Raw genomic sequence first — 26,169 nt, forward strand, 5'->3', positions numbered from 1 at the left:
TCTGTTTTATCTTGAGGCACATTGAGGCACATTAAAACGGCTTTCTTTGTAATTGGGCTTAAAGGGAAAAGCCCAAGAATGACAGGAGGCCTGACTGGAATGGTTCTGACATGATGTAAAATGTTATCTTCTGTTCCACTATATATTTCTGGTAAGGCCTTGGAGAAGAAGCACGTCTCATGGCTTAAGTGCCACTCAGTGCTTAATACCCACACTATAATCACAAGCCTATTACACTGCTTATTAGAGATCCTATTGATTGCATTGCCTTACACTGTATTACCCTATCTGAATCTCAACGCTGTAAAAAATGCAAATAATTCAATAAATAAAATATGCCTGAGCAAGTGGAGACAGAACAGCTGCAGGAGCTACCTGTGACCTGTTTCAACCTGGCTTCAGACCTGATTTTGGGCTCAAGACAGCATTAGTCACTCTGATGGATGATCTTCAGTTCTAGCTAGAAAGGATAATGCATCCCTTTTGGACTTGTCTGCAGTCTTTGGTACTCTTGATCATCAGATGATGGTTTCAGCCTTTCTTGTTGGTTGTTACACCACACTTTTTCCTTCACCCAGTGCATGTTAGACTAGAGGTCATCCACACCATTGTGTATGCATACTTTCAGTATGCAAGTAACACCCAACTGTAGAGAATCTTAAATAATCCACCAGAAGTAGGTGGGTGGATCAACATGTGGATGCTGTAGTTAAATGGCTAAGAAAGAACAAGCAAAAATGGAATCAGATTCCAGACAAGTCAGACATGATAGTGGCTAGTTGATGCTGATATTGAAGATGCTCATCTCACTTTTGGACTGGGTAAATTTAGCACTAATTGATTTATGAGTGCTCCTTGATCCAGGTTTGTGGTGGTGGTGCTGCAAGAAGTGCTGTCTTTCAATTACATCTTGTGTGAAGCGTAATTTACCTTCTAGATTCAGCTGTTCTGGTTGTGCTGCAGGGCTGGATTAAGGCCAACTGATGCTCTAAGCACAGCCCAATGGTGCCTTGGCCCTTCCATTGCTTAAGTGTGTCTGAGGGACCACCTCTCTGGATACGTTCCCCAGAGTTCTAGCAGCACCAACCAGATAAGGATCCCTGACCCTAAAGAGCCAGGGTCTTTTTTTGACCCTGGCTCTTGCCTGGTGGAATGAGCTCCCCAGTGAAATCAGTTCCCTGACAGAATTTGCTAAGTTCCACAGGGCCTGCAAGATGCAGGTCTTCTTCTGGGCTTATGGTTGAGGTCAGCTGAATAGCTGAAAGTCATCCATAATAATAAACTGGTTCTCCTCCCTGACACCCACCTCCCAGTGACATTGTTATCATCTCTTTAATTGCTGATAGCTGCTTAATTTAACATTTTAATGTTTTTGAAAAAGCTTTTATCTTTTATTGTTGACACACAGTGTTCACAGCCCTGAGTCACTGTGTCTGAGAGAGACAGTATACAAACCGATAAATAAAAGAAATAGTAAAATAAGACATTAGTGCTGAAGATGAAAGAAAAAATTAAAAATTGAGTTTTCTTCCAAGCCATCTCCCAGGCTAAGTTGCAGTAAGTAAATAAGCAAACAAACAACGAAAACCCCTCTGGCACCCCCTTTCCCTTGGTGCCCTAAGTAGGTGCCTTATACTGAATCGCCCTCAGTATTGTCTCCTAAGACTGGTGTTGGGTCTCCAGGGTCTTATGCAGAGGGCTTTCACATCACCTACTACCAGGTCTTTTTAAGTGGGCATGTTGGAAATTGCACATGAGGTCTTCTGTAGATGCTCTACCACTGAGCCATGGCTCATATACTCAACACAGCCTCCAAACTCCAGTTGCCCTCTTGACTCTGTGTTTTTCAGGGACGTACAAACAAGCTGTGAACTGAGACAGCCAAATGCTGTACTTCAAAGAAGATGATGCCCCAAGATACTTCCGTGCTTGAGAGGGCAGGCTGGGGGCAAAAGGGCAAGATCTCAGCTAACTGCTGTCCAAACATGTCAAACAAATCCAAATTGATGTTTTCCCTATTTATCTCTAGAATCTGTTAACCTTTTTCATTATACTGTATATGTGAATTTACTCTCACACTCACCTATAGGTTTGAACTGATTACTTCTATTCCGTGACCCAGTATCTGAGGAAGTGTGCATGCACACAAAAGTTCATACCTGGAATAAAACTTTGTTTTTGTTTTTTTAATAAGATTTTTATTTTTATTTTCCAAGATTAAAGATAATAGAATACACGTAATCTACATTATTAATACAGAAAAAAGAAAGGTTATGCTCTTCATTTAATACATTTAGTTCTCCGTTTGGAATAAAACTTTGTTGGTCTTAAAGGCGCCACTGGTCTCTAAACTGGTTACGCTTTATTCTGGTAAGTTATAATGGGCCAGTTTCCTTGGAAACCATGATCCACATTCATGAGGCTTTACAATTCGCAGTCTCAGAGATCAGTCCAGGCATGTTCAAACAGTATGCCTCATATCATTTCAGTCTCTTTACGTCAGTTCACAGTCGGTGAAAGGAATGTATTGCACCCCTCTGTCATCAGCAATTGCCAGGGAGTATCCCGGTACCGGAGAGTTCTGCCATAAAGAGGCGACAGTAAACACAGGAAAGCCCCATACTCTACCCCCCAACAAAATCGGGACGTTTGATTCGCTTCTTGTCACGCTTTTCAAATGCACATCGCTTTCTAATAGGCTAAAACGATCCATTTCCAGCCTTTTTTTCCAACCTAGCCGCCTCTGTCCCGATCCTGCTCTAGGATTGGTGAGAATTTTGCTCCCGCCTCTTGTATAAATCTTTTGCTCGATTGGAGGCGAGCTTTGCTTATCAAGGTTTCTTTTCTCCTATTGGTCTCGACGTGCTACACACGTAGTATTGGGTCCATGCACCGAGCCTATATGAAAGGGGTGGCGCTGCACCGCTGCTTCAGTATTCATCATTCCCGTCTAGAGGGAGCAGGAGGGGGCGTGAGTGTGGAAATGACTTGAGAGAGGCGTGCGTTATGAATATTAATAACCATATCGCAGTTGTCATAGAACTACGGTAATTGTTAATGAGGATCCGCGGTGATTGGTCGGGAACGTGATGAATTATTAAGTCGATTTGGCGACGCCGCCAAGAGCCTCTACGGACTTCTGCATAATTTAAGCCGGGCGGGGCGGGGCCTATGCTAATGTGGCGGGAGCAGGAGACAGGGGCTGCCAAGATGGCGACCGAGCGCAGTCGCTCCCCGATGGGGGGCTCGCCGGTGCCGGCCTCGATGTTCGCCCCGGAGCCCGCGTCGCTCAGCGGGGCAGCGGCGGCTTCGTCCCGGCCTCACCGCGAGACTCCGGACTCGGACTGCAGCGAGGACGGCGAGGTGCTGAATGGGGAGCCGGAGCTCGATCTCACCAGCAAGGTAGGCCCGGCGGAGGCACCCGGGGGGCGGGCAGCGACTGGCGTGGGAGAGTCCGCCGGTGCCCGGTCCTCCCCCTCGGCCGCCTTCCTTCCTTCCTTCCTTCTCCCTCGGGGAGTTACTTCAGCATCCCCCGCCCAGGGCCGAGCAGGAGAACGGACACGGGTTAGGGAGCCGTTCACACATGCATGCCCCCTGCCTGCTCTGGCGTGCCTTCAGAGAGGACGTGTCCCCTCTGCCGAACCTTGCGGATATTTGACACGTGTGTGTGTGTGTGTGTGGGGGGGGGATCCTTGTGTCGACGTGCAGCCAAGCGGTGTGGCTTCCAAGGGGACCACGTTGTGGCGTACGTGGCAGGGGTGTGCCTGCTTTTTGATGAAAAAAATACTTAAGTTGCATGTTTTTATTTTGTGTTTTTTCGGCCCAACGTCGCACGGAGCCTGTGGGATGTGCCGGGTACTTTATCTTTTCAACGACTTTAAAAAGTGGTGTTATAGTGCGGTTGTGCTCTCCTTGGAGTGCTGGGGGATGAAAATGTTCTGAAATCCACAATAGCTACCCTATTCTATGGAGCTATTTACAGACTCAAGAATGACTGTTGGAGCCCTTGAATTCCTGTTCACCTGTTAATGGGGGAGGGGGCAGAGAGCAGATCCCTTGACGGACTCCAAGCAGGTGGGATGTGAAAGGTGTCCTTGGAAGTTGATGATGGGTTTATTTATTATTTATCATATGGCTAGTGTATAGTCTAGCCAGGAGATCTTATAATTGTCTGACTGCTAGGCAAGAGATGTTTGGGGGTGGCTTGCCATTGCCTGCTCCCATGTCATGACTCTGAGGTCGTCCTTCCAAGTAGTAGCTGGTCCAATGCTGCTTAATTTCCGAGATCTGACAGGATTGAGGCTTGTATGCATCAGCCTGGTTAGTGATTCCTGCAGTTCAGGGTAAAGAGATTCCAGAACCAAAATGCTGAAGCTGTTGCTTTACATGAGATGTACTGTAGCAGACAATATTAGTAGTTCATATGGATTTTAAATATTTAACAATAATAAAATAAGCCACATTTGTTTCCATAGTATCATATATTTTCTCAGTCTATTTTAATGACATGTTTCATTGAACACTTTTTATAAAATCCTCTTATTCTCTTTCACAGTTAATTGCTATGTGCTCTTTTTTGAGATCTTGCTGTATAACTTCTGTGGCCTGTGACTATGGTAGCACCATTTATTGTTGCCTAGTAGTCTAGACAGCACTTGGTTTTGACAGAAGTCTTTCCAAATTTATCTTTTTGATGTCATTGTTAAAAATGTACAAAAGCAACTTCTGAGGCTGGCATCTTTGAAAAGACAGTGTAGAGGCTTGTTCACATATCGTCAAAGCAGTAGGCTTATCAGTGGCTATTTATCTTTGTGTTCAGCTAGTAATGGTGAGTCCAACATCCGAACAGTATGATAGCTTGCTCCGGCAGATGTGGGAGAGAATGGATGAAGGATGTGGGGAGACAATCTATGTCATTGGTCAAGGGTCAGGTGAGCATGATTTTCTGCTTCAGTTGTGCAATTATTTATGAGATTGCTTTATTTATACTCCCAGTTCCTAGTCTGACACTGTAACTACTATAGCAGCCTAGTGTTAAGAAGCATTAGTGTTAAGAAGCAAGAGTGTTGGTTGATGCTTCCAACTATGAGTGTGGAAGGGATAGTAGATCCTCAGGTCTTGAGTTCAAAAACCTCAACTCCCTACAATCACTACCATATCCGTACGGCTAATGCTTTAAAGTGTTAACTAAATTATCTTGTGCTACAGTTACAAATACTATTTTCAATAAGCTATGACTTGGTCTGAGCATAATACTGAAAATGGTTATAGCAAGTATATCTAGTGTACCCCACAACATTTTTATCCCCAAAAGGTATTTGTATTTTTAGAAAGCCAACATAATCTTGTTGTTACAAAGTGGAATTAGGATCAGGCAGATCCTGGTTCTTATCCTCAGTCTCCCATGGAAGCTGGGTGACCTTGAGCCTGGGTAGTTTTGATTAAAATCAAATGAATTTAAATCACAATTGAAATTTGCTAGTCAATAAGACTTGATTTTAATCATGGTTTTCTACATACCGGCTCGTTCTTGCTGTTTGTTTTAACCTTAATATTCACAACCAAAATGAAGGTTTCATTTTTAGAGTAACTTTTTCCAGTTAGTTTTACAGCTATATCAGGAAATTAAATAGTCGTTTGGTAATTTACCACTCAGAATAGTTTACCTTGCAATAATTTCATTATAATCTTTTTCTAATTTAATAGGTTAATAATTCATATATGGACAAAATTTGCTGTACTTATTGAGAGAAATAATTAACAATAACCATTTATATTTTTGTTTAACTAAAACAGTACCATTATTTAGTTTTTATTTATTGGCAGACCTGAATGAGATCTTTAATTGTGGTTTTAATGAGTTTATATTGTTTTTTATTTACATTGTAAGACTCCTTGTGTTCTTAAAGGTAGAAAGATAACTAATAAATGTTTTAAAAATCTTGCCTGTGTTCCTGTAGGCTAGAGTGTAAGCCATCTCTGTGAATGCACCTCTTCATGAATTACAGCACTGTGACATCCGAGCAAATCTAAAGTATTGCCCTTTGTATTAGAATAAGTTTTAGTTCTGTGTATAAGCGAAGAGGGTTAGGGAAGAAGAAGCTGACATTGTACCTGACCTCTCCACTGTTTTCTTTAGAAGAAGAGTTCTTATATGCCACTTTTCTCTACCAGAAGGAGTCTCAAAGTGGCTTACAATCGCCTTTCGTTTCCTCTCTGCACAACAGACACCCTGTGAGGTAGGTAATGCTGAGAGAGCTCTGATATTACTATTCAGTCAGAACAGCTTTATCGGTGCTCTGGTGAGGCCAGGGTCACCCAGCTGGTTGCATGTGGGGGAGTGGGAAATCAAATCCGATTCGCCAGATTACAAGTCTGCGCTCCTAACTATTACACCAAGCTGGCTCTCCAGAGAACCCGGATATTCCTACTCAGTCAGAACAGCTTCATCAGTGCTGTGGCAAGCCCAAGGTCACCCAACTGGCTGCATGTGGAGGAGCGGGGAATAAAACCTGGCTTGCCAGATTAGAAGTCTGCACTCCTAACCACTACACCAAGCTGGTGCACAAAAAGCTGGGCAAAGAATTTGCTTAGAGTGAAGCACTAGAGGCTTGCATTGGTCATTTCCCATGCCTAGTCTTTTTTTGCAGACATTTTTGAGTGCTAAGTAAGGGCCAGCTAATTATAAGACAGCTGTTTCAGCCTTGTTCAATTCTCCCCAACCTCGCTCTTTAGATGGGACTGAGTATGGGCTCAGTGATGCCGACATGGAAGCTTCCTATGCCACGGTGAAGAGCATGGCAGAACAAATAGATGCCGATGTGATCCTCTTACGAGAACACCAGGAAGCAGGAGGAAAAGTACGTGACTACTTGGTTCGGAAGCGTGTGGGCGACAATGACTTCCTGGAAGTCAGGTAAGAGACATAGTTGGAGGCAGGGTTAGCCAGGATAGCTGCACAGGTAGTAATGGGAAGCTGGTAAGTCTGGTTTGACTGTGGGAGTGACCTGGCCTCACCTTGTTATTAAATTCTCTCTTCCTTTATGCTCTGTATACAAGCTGATTATTAAATTCTTGAATGTGTGCTTGGCTCATCAAATGCTGTCTGATTAGGCAGCTTCTTGGATTGATGTTTTGTTTGTAAGCCTGGAACATTGTTGGCTGAAATCCTGTTCTTACTCTGTAGGCTTTGAAAGGTCTTGTTTAGGGCTGAGTCTATGATGCCTATCTTACAGTGGCTTGTGTGTATGTTAATTTGTTTCTAGGTCAGGAGGTTGACTTCAACATTGTTTTATAGTGGCAAATGTTCTTCCATTGGGTCTTAAAATCATAGAATCATAGAGTTGGAAGGGACCTCCAAGGTCATATAGTCCAACCCACTGACAATGCAGGAAATTCACAGCTCCCTGCCCACTCGCAGTGACCCCAATTCGATGCCCAGATGATGACCTCCCCCCCAAAAAACCCAGAATCCTTGATCAATCTGACGTGGAGGAAATTCTCCTCCCATCCCCAAAGTGGTAATTAGCATTACCCTGGGCATGCAAGAAAGGGCCACAAGAGCCAAGCACCGACACAGTCCCTTCTGCCCACCCACTGACAATCTGCCTAAGTTCACAAAGTGTGTGTAAAATTATTTGTATTAGGATTTGGAAAAATTACAGGCCCAGAGGTTCTTAATTTAAAATATGTTGATGATGACGAATTAGTTCAGCTTTCTAAAATCTTTACAAAGAGCAAGCATATTACAGCTTTGGTGCTGGCTCTCAAAATATGATTTTGGCACTGAAAAATTGAAAACTTTTGAATTTGTCTATTATAGTACACCATTTTCACTGAGATTCAAAGATTTCAAAATCTAGAAAACAGTTCATTTAGACAGTATATCAAAAAAACATGCAATGGTACTAGGATTACAGAATTAGATGGCATAGAACAAAAATCTGTTGGCGGCATGAAATACCATATTCTAGTGATACTTGTCATGAGTTGTGAGTATCAGACTGGAAAAAAATCTGTCTTGGTGTTTGCAGTGAAAATAATATAAGCAAAAGTCCCTTGAATCTATGTCACATTATTCTCCAGGTCAGCACTGGTTAAGTTTCTGAACCTGTAGACCTGACACAGGTTTGTACGATCTCTCTGCTTTTACTAAGTTTTCATGTGATCAGAATGTGTACTAGATCCTCTCACTATTTTTTTTAAAATGCTGAGATTGAGCCAGGCAGGTTGTATTCATGAAGGGATGTGTGCACATATTTTGCCATGCATGATATTTACTGGATGGTAGCTGTGTACTTGCAAGGCTAAGTAAGATCCTTGTGCATTCAACTGTCTTCCTGAGAGGGACAGTGAATGGGCTCTTAGTTGGATATTAGATCTTGTAATACACTATACTGTACAAAAAACTATTTTTATTTGATACTAGCCATGAGGATTAAGAATTGTCCAGACCATTCTGTAAAATGTAGGCTTATTTATAAGCTGTGGTGTTTCAATTATACCATGATGCACTAAGACCATAACTACTTTCTTTGGCGGGGTGGGGGGGGGTGGGAATCTGTCTGATTTAAAGCGTTAAAAGTAACTTGTTCAGCTATACATCCCCCATAATCTAGAAGATGCTACTTGGATCCTTGTGTTGTGGTCACTTTTTCAATAGCCACAGCCTCTTAAATATGTTAGAGTATATTGCCCTTTAATGGCATTGGGGAACTGATGTTAAGTCTTTAATTGGAGTTGACTGATCTAATAGCTTTCATCTGCCTCCCTATAGGGTAGCAGTGGTTGGCAATGTGGATGCTGGGAAGAGTACCCTGCTGGGTGTCCTCACCCACGGGGAGCTGGACAATGGCCGTGGATTCGCCAGGCAAAAACTCTTCCGCCACAAGCATGAGATCGAGTCGGGCCGGACCAGCAGTGTGGGCAATGACATTTTGGGCTTTGACAGCGAAGGCAATGTAGTAAACAAACCTGACAGTCATGGTGGAAGTCTGGAATGGACTAAGATTTGTGAGAAATCTACAAAGGTTATAACTTTCATTGATCTTGCTGGGCATGAGAAGTACCTGAAGACGACAGTCTTTGGCATGACGGGGCATCTGCCTGATTTTTGCATGTTAATGGTAAGCTGTGTGGATATGGAGCACCACTAAAGAAAGTGAGGCAGTTGGCACCTGTGTCACTTGCCCAACATCTTCCATTTTATAATGTTAAAGAACTAATTAATAAAAAATTCCCACGAGTTTTCCCTATAAAATATGTTTAGGAGTCCAGAAGTGCATTGGTACATGTATTGGTTTGGGGATATTGGCATTGGGATAACTTTTCTTTGCAAAATGTAGGAGCTTTCCAAGTCAGCTGTGTGTTGCTCACAACATGCCTTCTTGTGTGACTGCCATGTTCTTTATCTGTCTCATGCTCATTTTCTGGGGGTTGAATGAATTGGGTGTTCTGCTCTAATATGGGTGAAAATTATAAATATGCACATCATATTCTGTAGTTGTTTCAAGGGTTTCTGTACTTGTAAGAGTGTAAAAGATCTCCCTAGATGTGCAATGCTACCTTTCCAAAATAAACATATGACTTGGTCATATGGTCTGGAAAGTGAAATTACCTGTGTCTGCCTTTAGTTCTTCACATGAGTAGACTTAGACTGTGTCTGCTGCTGTGGATTTCTTGCTATGACACAGATGAGCAAAATGTCCCATATTTCTGCCTCGCCCAAATGAATAAATAGAAGCATAAGAATTGCTTTTGAGCTAGCAATCCAAACTACCTGCATGAAGACACTGGATATCTTTTAATCCTACTGTTGAAATTGTCTTGGGAAATTTGTGGACTTTGTGCTTTAGGGCAGGGGTAGTCAACCTGTGGTCCTCCAGATGTTCATGGACTACAATTCCCATGAGCCCCTGCCAGCAAACACTGGCAGGGGCTCATGGGCATTGTAGTCCATGAACATCTGGAGGACCACTGGTTGACTTACCCCTGCTTTAGGGAATACTTTAAGGAAGTCATTACTTTCTTATAAAATTGATTGTTCTTACTGAAATTCTTCTGTTTGTACTGTCTGCCTACAGGCAAAGCCTGATGTCTAGGCAAGTCCTTGGAGGCAATCTGCTTGCCTGCAGCTCTTTTTATTGTTGCTTGTGCTTTCTTTGATACAGGTTGGTAGCAATGCTGGAATTGTGGGGATGACCAAGGAGCACCTGGGTCTGGCATTAGCCCTCAATGTTCCAGTCTTTGTAGTGGTGACTAAAATTGATATGTGTCCTGCCAATATTCTTCAAGGTAAATGGATGTTGACACAATTTCAGTTTTGAAATATTTGCCTTTTCCTATGTTGGCAGTGTGCCTTTCAATAATAAATTAAAGAAGGGTTTTAAAATATTGCCCCCCTCCCTTATCTCCCAGTTCCTGACATATTTTTTTCTTGTATTAATTCAATAAAATGCAACTTTTCTACACTGTGGAAGAAGTTTGAAAAACGGCATTTCATCTAAATGGCTTTAACTTGCCACATCTGCAATTTTCAAATTGATCACTTCAGTGAAGTGAGATAGCTCCAGCATGATGTTGTCACCTGCTTACCTACTAACTTCTAGGGAGAGAGAAGAAGCCTTTCTGCATTCAGCAAGATTTAGACTTGTTAGCCCTATATTGATGTAGACAAAGACTATGTAGGCCCATTCCAAAGACCTGTTTCTGCTTCTTAAATGGTCTTTCTGCCTTCCTCCTAGCCACTGTTGCCATAAATGTTTTCCTTTGCCAAGACGTTCTTTTCACTCACCTTTGGTTCACTCATAAGGACATTTGGACAAAAGCAGCCATTTTACATCATTAGTGTCCTGCAACTTTCAGGCATCTGATTGCTAGTAATGAATAGAGGGTGTTTGTGTAAACACACAATTTTGTGCAACAGTAGAAACTATTTTGATGGTCTCCACTGTGATCTGTCTCTCCCTCGTCATGAAGGCTAAGCATCTGGAAAATTAAATCTGAAATTCCAGGAAGCCGAGAAAAACATCATTTTCAAAACCTGTTCTGTCTTCAAAATCTTTAAGCAGCAGTCAGATATAGTTCTGAAACAAAGCGGCCACAGAGGGAATAGATAAAGGCTCTGTTCTTCTCATTGCTTTAGCGAAGTAATAGAAGAGAGAGCTGACTGCTAATCCATGCCACTGTAACCTCCTGGCTGGATCACTGTAGTGTGTTGAATGTGAAACTGCCCTTAAAGACCATCCAGAGACTGTTCTAAACTAGCCAGTTGACTTTAATAGGATGTTTGTTAATGTGCTGCTTTTGGATGCTGAGGGTTGTATTGCAGGGCTTTAAAGCAGCATGACTGTCACAATTTTGGGGCTGTATTGTAATTGTCTGTAGGGATAATTATTATGGAAACTGCCTTGGGTCGAAAGAAGGCAGTACAGAATCTACTAAATATTGAGGTGAGAAGGATCGTGAATGTGACTAATGCACAGCCACCTCGATTGCTATGGGAGGTGTGTGTCTTAACTAACTGGCCAAAGTTAAGTTTGAATTGAATGGGATATTTGCCTATGTTAATTGTGTTACTCCAGAAACCCTGAAGCTGTTGCAGCGACTCCTCAAGTCCCCAGGATGCAGGAAGATCCCCGTCCTGGTCCAGAGCAAGGATGACGTCATTGTCACTGCCTCCAACTTCAGCTCAGAAAGGTAACTGGAACAAAATATTCTTTCAGTGAACATACCCAGTTTAGCATGTGTGGTATATCCCCGAATTTTAAAGCCAAACTCGTGAATAGCTTTGAGTAACCTATGCTCTCGTTCCTTTAGGATGTGCCCAATATTCCAGATTTCGAATGTCACTGGTGAGAACCTGGATTTGCTTAAGATGTTTCTCAATCTTCTATCTCCACGGACCAGTTACAGGGAAGAAGAGCCTGCAGAATTCCAGATAGATGACACCTACTCTGTTCCAGTAAGGAAAGTGATGTTTGGAAGTCAGGGACAGGGAGTGAGAAAGGGACGGGGAAGTTGACCGGATTCCGCTGTTGCTCTACCGTTGTGCCTAACTCGGGTCACTTTTCCTCCTTTCTGGTATAGGGAGTTGGAACAGTGGTGTCTGGGACAACACTGAGAGGGCTCATCAAGTTAAATGACACCTTGCTTCTGGGACCAGATCCCCTGGGTAACTTCTTGCCCATTGCTGTGAAGTCCATCCACCGCAAGCGCATGCCAGTCAAAGAGGTGCGGGGAGGGCAGACAGCCTCCTTTGCTCTAAAAAAGGTGAGCGTGAGCATTGTTGTGCTGGGAGAGCATTGCTGTCCAATAACTTCGCTGCATGTTGCTTGATGACAAATAGTGGGCTTTGTACGTGAGTGGTTAAGATATCAGAGAACTAAACTTGCCTTTAAGATATAGTAGACGCTACACTGTAAAGCAGGGATAGTCAGCCTGTGGTCCTCCAGATGTTCATGGACTACAATTCCCATGAGCCCCTGCCAGCAACCGCTGGGAGGGGCTAATGGGAATTGTAGTTCATGGACATCTGGAGGACCACAGGTTGACTACCCCTGCTGTAAGGGATGAGCTGTTGGTGAATCATTTGTTTGGCAGTGAGGAATGTATTGGGTAGGTTTTTCTTATTCAGACTCCCATGGATGGGAAGGTTTGCTTTATTTCCAGCTGAAACCTAGGCTTCTTATTGGACCCTGGCAGCAATGTGTTCCTTGAGAACTCTACATAGAGGATGAGGCAAGGTCACCATGTCAGGATATTGGACCCCCTAATGATAGACTCTGTTTTGTGCCTGAAACCTCAAGGAGGAATAACTGTGATGACCCAAGTGTCTGTTGAAGCAAGTCCTCCTGAAGTTATGTATCTCACTGTTTTTTGTTCCCCATTGCAGAGGTCCTGCTCAGCACTGTTGCATTCTGGTGCACGTGCTCCTCACTTCATTGTAAAGGAGGCTGGATGTCAAATAGCTTACGGCCTTCTTTAAAGCAGTTTGCTGCAATTCTGTATCTGGATTCCTCTGAAACAAGAACCAGCTCCTAAGCTCTGGGTTGCCCTGTGTCCTCATTTGCCCTCTCCTTCTTCCAGATAAAGCGCTCCTCAATTCGAAAAGGCATGGTGATGGTGTCCCCTCGGTTGAATCCCCAAGCATCTTGGGAATTTGAAGCGGAAATTCTGGTATTGCATCATCCTACCACCATCAGTCCTCGTTATCAGGCGATGGGTATGTGGAGTCGCTTCCTCTGTCCCTTTCCCCTCCACTAGAAAGTTCATGGGTGTCAGTATCAGCCTTACGGTGCAATGAACCAGCTTATTGTTCTCAGGCGAGCTAAGTTCCTAACATGATGGGGAAGATCTGAATCAGAAGGCATAGTCATGCACAGCTGTGTTTGCAAAGTGGAGGGACATTGCACTGGGAAGCTGCTTAATCCATTGTGAGAGTCCCCTGCGCAGTCTAGTCTGAGGGTAGGCAACCCATGGCATGTGTGCCAACAGCACCACACACGACCATTTCGCTTGACTCTCTCAGCCATCCAGATTGCCCACCAAGGTACTGACTGAACAGTTGGCACCCTCTGGGCAGAGAGCAAGGCAGATCCCTGAGATACCAGCAGCACCACTGGGGCTCGGCTTCATTCCACTGTGTTTGGACAAATCCAACTTTGGATTCCAAATCCCCTCCCAAATCCTATACCATTTTGCTGCTGCCCCAGTATCATCCTGCTCAAATATCTTTGCCATAAAAAAGGTAGCCTACGCCTGGTGTGGTGGGTAGAATGTCAGGCTAGGATCCTGTTCTGCTTGCTGGCTGACCTCGGGCCAGTCTCCCCATCTCAGCCTAAGCTTCCTCGTAGGAGGTACGAAGAGTATAAATGTCAAAACGCATAGACTAAGGCTGGCGGAGGGAGGGAAAGGTCCCCTAGTTTGGGGATTAAATTGCTGTCATTCACTCTTCTCTCGTCAGCACTGTGATTGATGCAAACTCCAGGGCTCCTGATCACCACAGCCTTGGTAGTGTCAAGAGTCTTCCTAGGAGAGTGCTACAGGATGCAGCTCGGCATGCTGTGCTCTAGCCCAGGGGTAGTCAACCTGTGGTCCTCCAGAGGTCCATGGACGACAATTCCCATGAGCCCCTGCTGGCAGGGGCTCATGGGAATTGTCGTCCATAGGCATCTGGAGGACCACAGGTTGACTACCCCTGCCAGGCTGCTCCTCTTGACTGGACCCTTCATGTGTATGATAACAGTAGCTGCTTTGGGGCATCTGTTGTGCTGGGCCTTGTTCTGTGGCCACTAGATGAGTCCCCACGGGAATCTTCCTGTTTGTAGTGCACTGTGGCAGCATCCGCCAGACAGCTACTATCCTCAGCATGGACAAAGACTGCCTTCGCACAGGAGACAAGGCCACAGTTCATTTCCGCTTCATCAAGACCCCAGAGTATTTGCACATAGACCAGCGGCTTGTCTTCCGCGAGGGCCGTACCAAAGCTGTGGGCACCATCACCAAGGTAACCAAGCGTTTGGGATGGGAATGGGTGTGTCTGGGGAGCATTTGTAAGAGTTGCTTTCTCCGTTTGATAAATGTCTTGATTACTGAAACTCAACCATTTCTCTAATTAGCCAAAAAAAACAGAAAAAAAAGAATGGCTTGTAGATAGGAGGAGGAGCCCTGGGATGATGGGGAAACTTCTAGCCTGTTTAAGGATCTTTGTGCCATGTTTTATGCATGAGATTTTTGAGCTGAATCCCATGGCTCTGTTCCTTCTTTGTTGTATTCTGCTTCCAGTCAGAAGCCCCAGTCCTTTGGTTTGCCTCTAGCTCTCCTGAAGGAGACAGCAAGGAGTGGGCTACACCTAGATGGCCCTCTGTGCTGCTGCTGCTTTCTTCCTCTCCCTCCTCTATAGGAAGAGAAGCAGGCAGCAGGAAGGCCTGGTTCACTGCCTGGCATTTCCCTCTTGCCTTCCAGCTGCGGGGGCTTAAAAGAATGGAGATAGGGAAGCAGGAGATGGAAGAGCCAAACTTATTTCTGTCTCCTGCCTTTCCTTGTTGCAAAACCTGTGAATCACACTTACAGTATTTGCTGGCGTATAAGACTACTCCCCCCCCTGAAAAACATGCCTCCAAGTGGGGGGGGGGTCGTCCTATACGCCGGGTGCACTTCAGTTGGGATAGACATAGCTGCCCATAGTGGCCCATAGTACTGTAATGTAATGTAACAAACTCTATTTTGAGTGGAAATGTTGGGGGGAGGGGGGGTCGTCTTATACGCCGGCAAATACGGTAGACCTTTTCTGCACTGGGAGCTTGCTGCCCCGGCTCCCCTGTGGGAGCACAAATCTGGGGTGGATGAGGTGCACCGGGCCAAATCCTCCCCAGGAAAAGTTCGGGCAACCTGCCCCAGCTCAAGCTCCAGCCTTCTTGGTCTGAGAAGCCCACAACTGCCTTGTCCCAGTCTTTTAGCATTCTCCGTGCCCTCTGGGTCTGAAGACTTCTGTTTTCCCCAAGGTTTTTGGTGATTGATTTGCGCGCCCCGCCCCTGTCCGTCTTCTCAACTGATCTTAATTTTTTTAATTTCCTTTCTTACTGTTTAATGCATGTTTGTGCTCATTCTGTTGTGTTACTGTTGATGGATATTTCTGTGAGCTGCCTCAGGAACTGTTAGTAGGCAGCGTGGCATTGTTTTAAATGAAATGTATTCTCCGTCCTTTTAGTGTCAAGGTTAACTGCTTAGCTCAATGCTTTGTGGACAGTAACAGTGACTTCACTTGTTCTGATTGGCAGCTACTCCAGACCACCAATAACTCTCCAATGAACTCCAAGCCCCAGCAGATCAAGATGCAGTCCACAAAGAAGGGGCCTCTGATAAAGCGGGAGGATGGGGGGGCCCAGGCCGGCCTGGCAGCAGCAAGCCCCACAGCAGCAGATGAGGCTGTTTCCTTGGGAGCTGCCCCCTCAGCACCGTCCGGTGCCCAGCAACCACAGGTACGCACAATGGCCCGTATACCTGTTCCTTACTGCCCGGTAAGGACTGTCCTAAGCATCATTCATGGCTTGGAGGTTTCCCCACAGTAAAGTAACTCTCTTGAAGACGAGTCAGAACTGCTCTGATGCTAGCTTGGTGAACAGATACATCGTTGGCTGCATCTTCAGCCTTGGAAAGTGCGGGACTGTCCCTGAAAATGGGAACTTCTTGCTGGGGATAACCTTGTTCTTGGCACGTGGGACTGCTAAGTGCAGGCTGACTTGGTTCCTTGAATTTTTCTCATTGACAATCAGAAACACCTGACACCTGGTGGTGTTTATTCAGCACTGGCTAGAAAAGATGCCTGTACTATCTTTGGGTCTCACTTTATGGTTTGAACTGAAACCTGCTTAATTGTCTTTATGGTTTGAAGTAACAATGTTCACAGCAAGAAATGTGCTCTTATGTGGCCTTGCGGCTGTGGGATACTCTGGCCTGGAGCTGCCTGCAGTTTCCAAAGGGGTTATGAGACGTCACTGTTTTTGAGGTTTCTTACTGCTGGTTTCTTCAGTTAAAAATGGCTTCTTGCTGTTATTTTCCCGTATTTTGGTGGAGCTTTGATTGCACTTTAAATGTGTTTTGTTTGAGTCGGTGTATTGTAGTGGCTGGTGGAAGGTCTTAGCCAAGTGCGGTTCAGATCCCTGCCTGCTGTGAATTCCAGCCTCAGGCCAGTTGCTGTCTTTAACCTAACCTACCTGACAGGGTTGTTGCCAGAGAGGAGGGGAGGGGGCATGATCTTCCCCAGCTCCTTGGTGGAAAGGTTGGATAATGACTGAATGCTCTCAATCTAATTGAAAGGCATCTTAGTAAATGGAGAAATCAGATACAATGTGTTGTATCAGATACAATGCTAGAAGAAAAAAGAAAAACATGGAGTCCAGTGGCAGAAGCTTTAACTGTTGTAATAAGGAAATGCTTGTAACTAGGTGTGCTCTGCAGGTGGCATACAAAGGTTTTGAATAACTCCTCCTTTACTGTGTGCTAAACAACTCTTTGTTTGCTTTGCTGTCTCCTCCCTGTTGTCTCCCCCTGTGTCCAGTACTTCTTGCTACTCTAGCAGGGGCCTGTTTTTAAGGGCTTTCTCTCATGTCTGTCATGCTCTGCTCATCCTCTTACCTCTGCTTTTATTTTCCTGATGCTTTCCTTCAGCCTGCACTGGATGAAGAGCCCCACAACCGAGAGGGCAATAAGGTATTTCTGCATCTTTGGCAGCTTTGGCTTGTGTGCCTCTGGGAGATTTTTTCTTCTCCTAAAACATCTGGTTTGCACATGCAGGAGAACGAGGTGGTAGAACAGACTGCACTGCCTGCAACTGCAAGCAGCCCCAGTTTGTGAACTTCCTTCACATCAAGAAGTGAACAGAATACGCAGCATGGCCCTGAGGAGAGAACTGGCAGGGCGAGCTGTCTTGTCTGCAGGGAGCACATAATATGAGGCAGCAGCCCAGACTGTGATGCCCTTTCCTTCCCCTGCATGTCTGCACCAGGCCTCAGTCTTCTGTGCATAGGCAAACATCCCTATTTGAGGACATCTAAATATGAATTCCTTTTTAATCCTTCCCTGATGAGGTAAACAGACTGCCCTGTTGTACTGCAGAGACCTTTCCTTCCTTCCTCTTATAGCTTGCCCAGATGGCTCTTGTTCAGTTAGGGACAGCATGGCCCAGGTGGCTTCTTGTGCCCAGGTGACTCCCCCCCCCTTACCCAGTTTCCTTGTCTCCCTAGGCAAAGGCTGGAGGAGGAGGAGGCCGGAGGCGTGGAGGCCAGCGCCACAAAGTAAAGTCTCAAGGTGCCGTTGTGACTCCTGCTGGCGGCTGTTGAACATTGTCCTACTCACCGAGGAATTCTTGTGCCCTCTCCCCCTTTCTTCAACCCTCCCATTCTCTGCCAAGCAACATAACCAAAATCCATCTCAGCTGATCTGTTGCTGCAGTGGAGCTTTCTTCCCTTCCCAAAGGGGAGCGATGGGGGCCGGGAGGGGGGGGGTGCGTCAGCAGCTGAAGCTAAAGAAGGTGACAAAGCACACGTGGGACTGACCAACTGCTGCCTTCTCCCTCTGCTCCAAAACATTTTGTACATTGTGAGCTCTTAGACCTTTCTTTTTATTAGTTTTTATTATGGTGAACATTTGTGTGTGTGTGTGCGCGCATGAAGAATCAGGAGAAATCCAGCTGTACTTTCTCCTGCTCATTTCTCCCCCCTCCCTCAAGAAACTAAGTTCCTCTCCAGCAGTTACGGCGCTGAGCATTTGCTAGCCTTTCCCAAGAAGGCAACTCACATCCAGCACCAACCCAAGGGGTGGGTTTAGGGGGAGAGCGTAGGCTTAAAAGCTGGAGGGCTGGTCGGGTGGCAGCAACACGTCTTCTTTTCCACTTGAAGATAATCATTGTGAGAACTTCAGCTGGTGGCAAGGAAGACCACATAGTTGGGGGGGGGGGGTTTTCTCCAAAATTATTTTTCTTGCAGACTAGCCCTTATTGTCTGTGTTCTGGGTGCATGCCATATCTTGACCTTGCTGCCAGTTTACATGAGTATCCATGTATTTGGGAGGAGGGAAGAGATGGTGCACCTGCTTGGAGCTACTTGTCCATTCAATAATCAGTGACTCCCTCTCCCTCCCCCCCGTCACAGACCTTCCTGCATGCCCAGAGCTGAAACAAGTCAGTGCAGCAGAGTGCCTGCTGCTGGCATGTTCAGTAATGCTGTGCTTTTCCCCACTGGGGAAAGGGCATCTCCTCCTGCTGCTACTGGGCACACTCAGCATCTGGGGCCGCCTCCTATCCTTTCCCTTGTTTCAGCTTCTCAAAATCATAACTTCGCCATAAGACAGTGATGAAAATTTGGACTGTGCAAAAGCAGGAACTGTAGAGTCAGCACAGATCTTCTGCAGCCACATGGCTGGGTTTTATAACTTTTGATAGACATTTGCCAGCACTTTTTTCAGACATTCATTTTCAATTGACTTTTTAATTAGCATCATGGCTGTGTATGTATGTGGTGGCCTTTTTTTTTCCTAAAAAAAAAAAAGACAGAACCAGGTTTGTAGTTCGCTGGTTTGTAACTTTTTACCTTTTTCAACATGTTGTCATTTCAAGTTTCCTCTACTGTTTTTCAAGTAGCCGAGTTCCTTGAATGATGAATGAACCTTGGAGGGTAGTAGGTGTGGGTTGGGCCTGCCTGGCCTGTACTTTTCCAGACTTGGTCCTGAGCAGCTACAGTATTAACCACAACCGCTGAAGAAAAACAGGGTACTGGAGTTGGGCTAAAATGAGATGGCAGTCTGTGCTGCTCAGGGTCTTTGGTCCAGAAGTGGTATCTACCTACCTGTGTATCTGCAGGAAGTAGAGGTGTTGAGGTCTTTAATCCATCCCCTGAATTCCTTAGCTCCGAAAGAAAGATGTGCCATGCTGAAGATGTATTTTGAGACCAGCAGTTAAGACTACTGAGGCTGGCATATTGTAATATTAAAAAAAGTTTCATTCAAAGTTTCAAATGTGACTTGTTGCTTTCAGTTCTCCCATATAGAAAGCAATTATTTGTACCTTATTCTTAAGCATACATTTTGCAAAGTTGAAGCAGTTTTGCCATAAAGCTGCATCCAGGAAGGGCTGTGTGTAAGCAGCCTTTAAAAAATGAAAACTGGGAACTTGATCCCTAGTTTAGTGCAAAAGCCTAGCAATACAAAGTTATTAAGCTGCCATTTTTTTTAAAGTTCCCAATGGAAATCCGGTTGTATCTGTGTATAGGTAGGATTGTATGTAAGCCTGTTTCTATATGCAAAACACCCAACATTGACTTGAGTTGATTGTCACAGCTTACTACTTCAGATAATGTGAAAAGAAATCATTGTAGACATCCAAATGAAATGTGGAATTTTCCATCATCCTGTATCTGTGTAGCAGCAATTCTTTCTGGTCAAGCAGCAGTTAAACTCATAAGCTCTCTGGTGGAAATAAGTACAACTAAACAAAAGGAAGGTGCCAAGTATTTTTTAATGGGGGAAGATGCATTTATTGAAAATCCTCACCCCCCCCCCCCATGGATAAGTTATTTTTCTGGTATTGTAGCTATCTATACACTAAAACTTCCCAAGATGACATCTTTACAGAACAATGAAAAACTGATCAGATAAGCAGGAAATCCACTATGTACTAAAGAGCACTCATGTGGAAAAACAGGAATATTTCCCCTTTAACATTAACCCAAATGTTTAAAAATTAGCAGTACAGGGATGTTGTGTGCTTCTGAACTCTTAAAACAATATGACCCCTTAACTAGGAATCCCGACTCATCCCATTATTTAGCTAGTTTCATTGCTAAGAGAGTCATCTCCCAGTGTGAGAGACTGCACAGGAAGATCTGTTTTCAACCAGTACATTAAAAGCAGTTGTGTGTTCAGGTAGGTATTGCAGTCCACTGTAATGGTTGGATGTGATTTGTGATGTCTAGGATGATTAGTTCTAACGTAATAAACAAGGAATCTTGTAGTTACATAGCCCATACAAGTAAACTGTTCCTGCTAATTTTGAGAACAAAATCTATATTGATTTCCCTCTGTTTACATCCCGCCCATAGCAACAACTGGTGTTGTAAACACTTTTTAAAATTATAATTTATTGTCTTGGATTTTTTTGTGCATAGAGAAACATTACAGTCCAAAGATTATAAAATGATGAACAATATAATGCAGCATTTGAAACAGGCTGGAGTAAGATACAAACCAGAGGTTTCCTGGTATAAATAGTTGTTTCAGAGGAGAAACAAGTCATGCCGCTAAAGGTGCTTTGTACATGCTACCACCCTGCAAACCTCATGGAGAAGGACATTTCTGGCCATCAACACTGCAGTTTCTTTTTTTCTTGGAGGTGCTTTGAGGGTTCCCTATTCTATAGTATTAACAAGCTGCATGTGATGGCTGATGGGAGAAAGAATTCACAGGAATAACAATGAATGTATAAGTCACAACTCTTGCTCAGGGCTCCCGAGCATTTTTCAACTTATGGATGCCTTTGGGACTCAAGACACAGGCTGATAGGCGCTGTCACCAAGCACAATAGCAGGGAGTAAGAAACTAAGCACCTCTCTAGCAGTTCATGGAGAATTCCCCCTCTAATAGGAAGCTTTCAGTCTGCCTAGCCAATCCTCACCCACTTTCTAAAAAGTTCTGGGCAGGCAACATGACAGCTGCAGGCACCACTTGTCTTCGCTATGTGCTTATAAGGCTGCACTGCTGTCAACAAAGCACCACGCTCTGAAACAGATGACTAATTACGCCTGATTTTTAATCGCCTTTTATACTCACATTCAGGCAGGTCAAATACATGTTTCCGATATGATCAAGCAAAAACTGCTTTTCGTAGAAGTGATTTAATTATGATCTAGTGTACAGTAGATATTATAGATCATTAATTTCAAATTTTAACAATTTGATCATATATGCAATCAGACATCTTTTATTTTTTCCCAAGCTGAATCGCGCTTTTGTCTTCAACAAATAAACAGTATGCAAAAAAAAAAAAAAAAAAATCAGTGCTTAATACTCCAATCTTGGGGAGAGTACAAAGAGCTAAGTGGTAACGTAAAACATTTTTCAGATATAAATAGCCACTCCATGTATACATTGAAAGATAGCCTCCATTATGCATAAGCAAAACATTTGACCTTCATAAATTTACTCCCTGTTGTGTTTGGTTTTCTAACTCACAGGGTGTTTCCAATGTCCATTTCTACTCTTGTCACCACCACCTACAAGAGCTTTATCTTGGACGCTTCTTGGAGTGACTATATAGTATTGCTCTACATTTATGAGGTCTACTAATACTGACACAGCCTAGATCTACCTAAGCATTCCCGCTGTTTAGTCTGATGTGAGAACTACATTACATTTTCTGCACCAGCTAAGCGCTGCTCAAGTTACTAAAACTATTTCCTCTATCTCCCTTGAGGCAAAGTCACTAACCCTCAGAACCCAAGAACACTGAAGTGGTCAGATATACACAACACTGTTTGATGCCCCATTGCTCTGAGCTGCATGCATTGCTTTTCATAGTCGCTATTTACAATCTTAAGCCCCTGTTTCCCCTTGAGATAAAAACATGAGCATTTCTCCTCCCCCCAAAGCTGCGCCTTATGGACAAGTGGGCAGAGTCTAAAGTAGTACACGACATTAAGGAGGTGGCAAAATGATTTCAAAACACAGAAACTGAGGAACCGCTCCAGCTGAAAATATCAGCAATCTGCCTGTCCCTCACCATTTTGTTAGAAGCCTTGAAACTAAGGCACTAATTCACGAGGTATTCATACCAGGAGGGCTATTCCTGCTGAACGCAGCGCTCAGCCACCATTTACCAAGAGATAGATTACCACAGGCCAGGCCAGTCTCAGACACTAAGCAGGGCTGGCCCCAATCTACTTGAATTGGACAACTACACTGAGGCTGTGACGTGACGGCACTTTCCACCACCAAGTTACCATGGCAGGTGTGTAGCCAAGTTTTGGCATGTTATTGCCACCTACTAAACCAAGAATTTTACCACGGCTGCTTCCACACAGACATTTTTTTTGCCTCTTTGGTTCCAAGTGTGCAAAAAGGAACAACAAAAAAGAGGCCAAAGCAGCTGTGACAGCTTGAGGAGACTCAATGCAAAAACCACTGCGAAACATATATGGAAAAATGGAAGGAAACTGCAGAAAAGATTGTGGATGAAAATATGCAGGAAACTCCTACAGGTGGCAGCTCTGTTGCTAAACACTCTGGCTTCAGCTATGATGAAAGCAACAGGGAGAATTCCTTACTATGTGAAAACAGCTGGTATCACCTGGATTTCTCAACTGGCCTGGTTTGCACCTGCAACCAAATGAGGTAGTCTGCTTCAGACTAAAGGCAAAGTGTTTTATTTTTAACATTTCCCTCCTCTACCTCCATAAAAGCTTCTGTCTTTTAGAAGAAGCCGTGAAGAAAGGGCTCTAAGCTCAGCCTGGCAGTTTATATACAGGGTAATTTTTTAAAAATCTCAGCCTTCCCACTGCTGCAGCTCCTTCCTTTGCACCTTAGACCTCCCTCATTTGGCTACATGTGTAGAGCAGGACGTTCTGGTGCAGCACTAAGTGAAAGTTTTCCCTGCCATGTAACAGGACAAGAAGACACCTAACCAAATGCTTGTGACAGACAGAATGCTGTTTTCCATGTGGTAAATAGGTACTGATAGGAACATGGTCTCTAGACCAAAAAGCCTGAGACCTGGTAAAACATTGCATTTAGCTAGTGCAACAATCGGTGCATTGTCTGACAGTGACTCTGTTTTAGCCCTTAGGTGATAATGCTTTATAATAACCATGGGTTGCACAACCAGCACTGAAATAACCTCTTTGTTAAAAGATGCTACATGAGGATGAAAGAAGGAAAGGCCACAGAGTTTGGCCGAATACGATCCCCCACCCCTGAACAACAGCAATCAGTCCCAATTCATCTGGAAGAAATACTTTCAGGCTGGTGTGAGCCTCATGAATTTCAAAAAAGAAAATACTGCAGTACCTGAATGCGTCTTGCCAGAATCCCATCTTGCCAGGAATAGGAAGTTTACAATACTCAAGCTTGCGTTTCTGCTGCTTTTCCTTTGAGGCTGCAGCTTCTGGTATTTAAAAGCTTCCTTTGAATAAGCAAATACTTCCTTCTACCTAGCTGCCCATTCCTAGTGGCCAGCACTGGCCCCAACTACCTTCAACACCAAGCCTGCTTTTATAAAGGCAGTAAAAGCAACGAGCTCCATCAACCCCAGAACGGGGAGAACAACTGCCTGGAAACCCCCTACTCTCTCCAAGCAGGACAGATCTCATAAACTGAAGCACTTTCCTGATATAATTACGCATACAGCACTCGATCTACTAGGGGACCATGACAGAGCTTTCCAAAGGAAAACTTGGAAAGCAATTTTTGCTCATGGGGAGAAGCGTGAGAAAAGTATGAACTGCATAGGCTTTTTAAAAAAATGTTAAAAAGCAACTTATAAAAGACCAAGTTGAGGAGCCCTCTTCTCCCTCTGCACACCGAGAGAAAACATTGACCACAAGGTGGCTGTCGAATATACACTCCTCACATGTGAGCAACACAGTGAAAACCGTGCTGCCCAACCCCTGCTGCTCTCTTTTCTGGCACTGTCTTTTGTCTCTCTTGAGGCGAAGAACTTGAGGTAGGCCAGCTAGCACGGGTGTGGCACTGGGAAGGGTTAAGAGACTGGTTCTCCATGTACCCGGAAGCGATAGATGCAGGTATACTCGGGGTGGCCCCAGTTGCTAAGAACTCTCAGTTCCACCAGCTGGAAGGCTGCACTCTTATCTTCATCCTGAAGAGGGAAACAAATAAAGAGTGACACATACCCTTGACTAAGAAGCAGAGAAGCTTTAGCCTCCATTTTTCAGTGGAGGCAGAAAGAATAGTGGATGACCTAGAGTGAGGGAGGAGCCTAGCATGGCCTTATTTTCTCTGCGGTCCACATCCTGACTGACTGGGGAAGTAGCCAGCCTGGCCACAAGTTGGGAGAAATCTGATATACCTGCATGTCTGTGAAAGCCAGTGTGGAGTAGCAAATTAGGACTGGGAACATGCAAATCTTTGCTCAGCCGTGAGCTTCCTGGGAGCAAACACAGTTTGGTTGCCTTGGGTTTAATGTTGATGGAAAGTGGTCCCCCCCCCCCAATTCCCTGCGACATCATGGTATATTCATACAGGTTTCCCTGGTTTGTCAGATCTTTTCAAAACCTGTTCTGTGCAAAGTTTTGGGGAAGATCTCAGCAAAGGCTGGAAATTCAGATCTTCCTGGTTCTGCACAAATGGCTGCTATTTTCCGGGTCTCTGTCAAGCCCATCCTGCCACTGGGCCTTCTTCACTTTCTTTTTAATTCATCCATTGAATGTTATAACTATATCAGATTCTCTTAATTCCCAGCCTTAAGTTTTAAAAAACAACCAGCACCATATCTAGCCCCTTTCCCTTCATATCTCTACAATGAAAGGGACTAGAGACATAAAGGTGGCAATTTGGTGAACATCATACATGTACCATCACAGTTGTCAACTGCCCATTTTAAAAAACCCTAAAAATCCATGGAGGCTCTGGGGAAGAGGAGATGGCTCTGGCTGCTGCTGGGAACTGGGGCAGTGATACCTGCTATGCGGAGGGCCTATTGTCGCTGAACTGTATCAGCCATGGGGAAACTGCACAAGCCTTTCCCCAGTGTGGGAGTCACTACAGACTCGCTCTCACACAGGATTGTGAGATAAAATGTTAGAGCAGAAGTTTATGGTGCCCTCAGTTCCTTGGAGAAAAGGTGGTAAACAAAAAGGTTACAGATCATGTTGCCCCAAATCCACAGTAATGTTTCAGACATGACCTTGAGAATATGTCCTCCTGTAATTAATGAGTTCTACCCAATTTCACTTTCTGCTGAAACTCTGTAAGTGTTTTCAGAGGGGTGAAGGCCAGGGACGCCCTCCTGAGTGCGACATAGTTGCCGCCAGTCACCTAAAAACGTTTGCAGAGCTCCGTCATAGCTGCCCAGCTGAACAGCTTTCGGGACACTCCTGCAGAAAATATGAGAAGCTAGGGTATGTAATGGCTGAAGGGAGGGATTCAGATTAAAAGCAGTTTGGGTTCAGAATCCCTACTCGAAGTGCACTGGGTGAACCTGGACTAGTTGCTTCCTCAACCTAGCCCATCTGGCAAGATTGCTGTGCAGACAGAAAGGGGAGACCACCAGTGCACAGTAAATGCAATCAAAGCCCACTGGAAAAGCTAGATGCTTAATCTTTTTCAGCAGCAAAAAGTAGGGAACTACTACCCTGCAGTGAAGCTTTTTGGGGAAGGGAGAGGAGATGGGAGAACACTGCCACAGGGGGAGGGTGTTCTGAGCCCAAACAGGCTCAGTTTTATTTTTGTCATTCTCTGCAGTTGCTATGGGGAACCCAGACCCAGAATATTTACAATGCAGTCTTGTGCAGAATTACGTCAGTCTGACACCAGCCAGCCACAGGCAAGTCAATAAGCAATTCTCCCGCTTGGGCTTATCCCCAGATTGTTTGGATAAAAGAGATGGTGTCTCTAGTCATCAGGGAGACATTTGGGGCTATGAGGAGGGCACTGCCACTTATACTG

General features: G+C 44.6%; 2 protein-coding genes across 3 annotated transcripts in view; one reads left to right on the top strand and one right to left on the bottom strand.

The window, feature by feature from the left end:
* The first annotated feature begins 2,928 nt into the window (after positions 1-2,928).
* GTPBP1 (GTP binding protein 1) lies at positions 2,929-19,512 on the top strand. 2 transcript variants are annotated; one of them, XM_077339559.1, is made up of 13 exons: positions 2,929-3,402; positions 4,820-4,931; positions 6,736-6,916; positions 8,777-9,125; positions 10,170-10,293; positions 11,583-11,697; positions 11,818-11,962; positions 12,088-12,270; positions 13,087-13,222; positions 14,328-14,506; positions 15,780-15,980; positions 17,170-17,211; positions 17,745-19,512. In XM_077339559.1, exons 1-13 carry the CDS (start codon positions 3,172-3,174, stop codon positions 17,838-17,840), a joined length of 2,094 nt encoding a protein of 697 aa, XP_077195674.1. In that variant the 5' UTR covers positions 2,929-3,171; the 3' UTR covers positions 17,841-19,512. The 2 variants fall into 2 exon arrangements, with proteins under 2 accessions (XP_077195674.1, XP_077195675.1); XM_077339560.1 differs by lacking the exon at positions 17,170-17,211 and having other exon boundaries at positions 2,930-3,402.
* A 1,101-nt stretch (positions 19,513-20,613) lies between these two features.
* The window catches only part of SUN2 (Sad1 and UNC84 domain containing 2), a 29,951-nt gene continuing 24,395 nt past the window's right edge, over positions 20,614-26,169 (bottom strand). Inside the window, exon 18 of the mRNA XM_077339558.1 lies at positions 20,614-24,361. Coding sequence (XP_077195673.1) covers positions 24,245-24,361 — 117 coding nt within the window. The 3' untranslated portion in view covers positions 20,614-24,244. The remainder of the gene's footprint in view (positions 24,362-26,169) is intronic.

This window comes from Paroedura picta, chromosome 5 (assembly GCF_049243985.1).
Source record: "Paroedura picta isolate Pp20150507F chromosome 5, Ppicta_v3.0, whole genome shotgun sequence".
NCBI lineage: Eukaryota > Metazoa > Chordata > Lepidosauria > Squamata > Gekkonidae > Paroedura > Paroedura picta.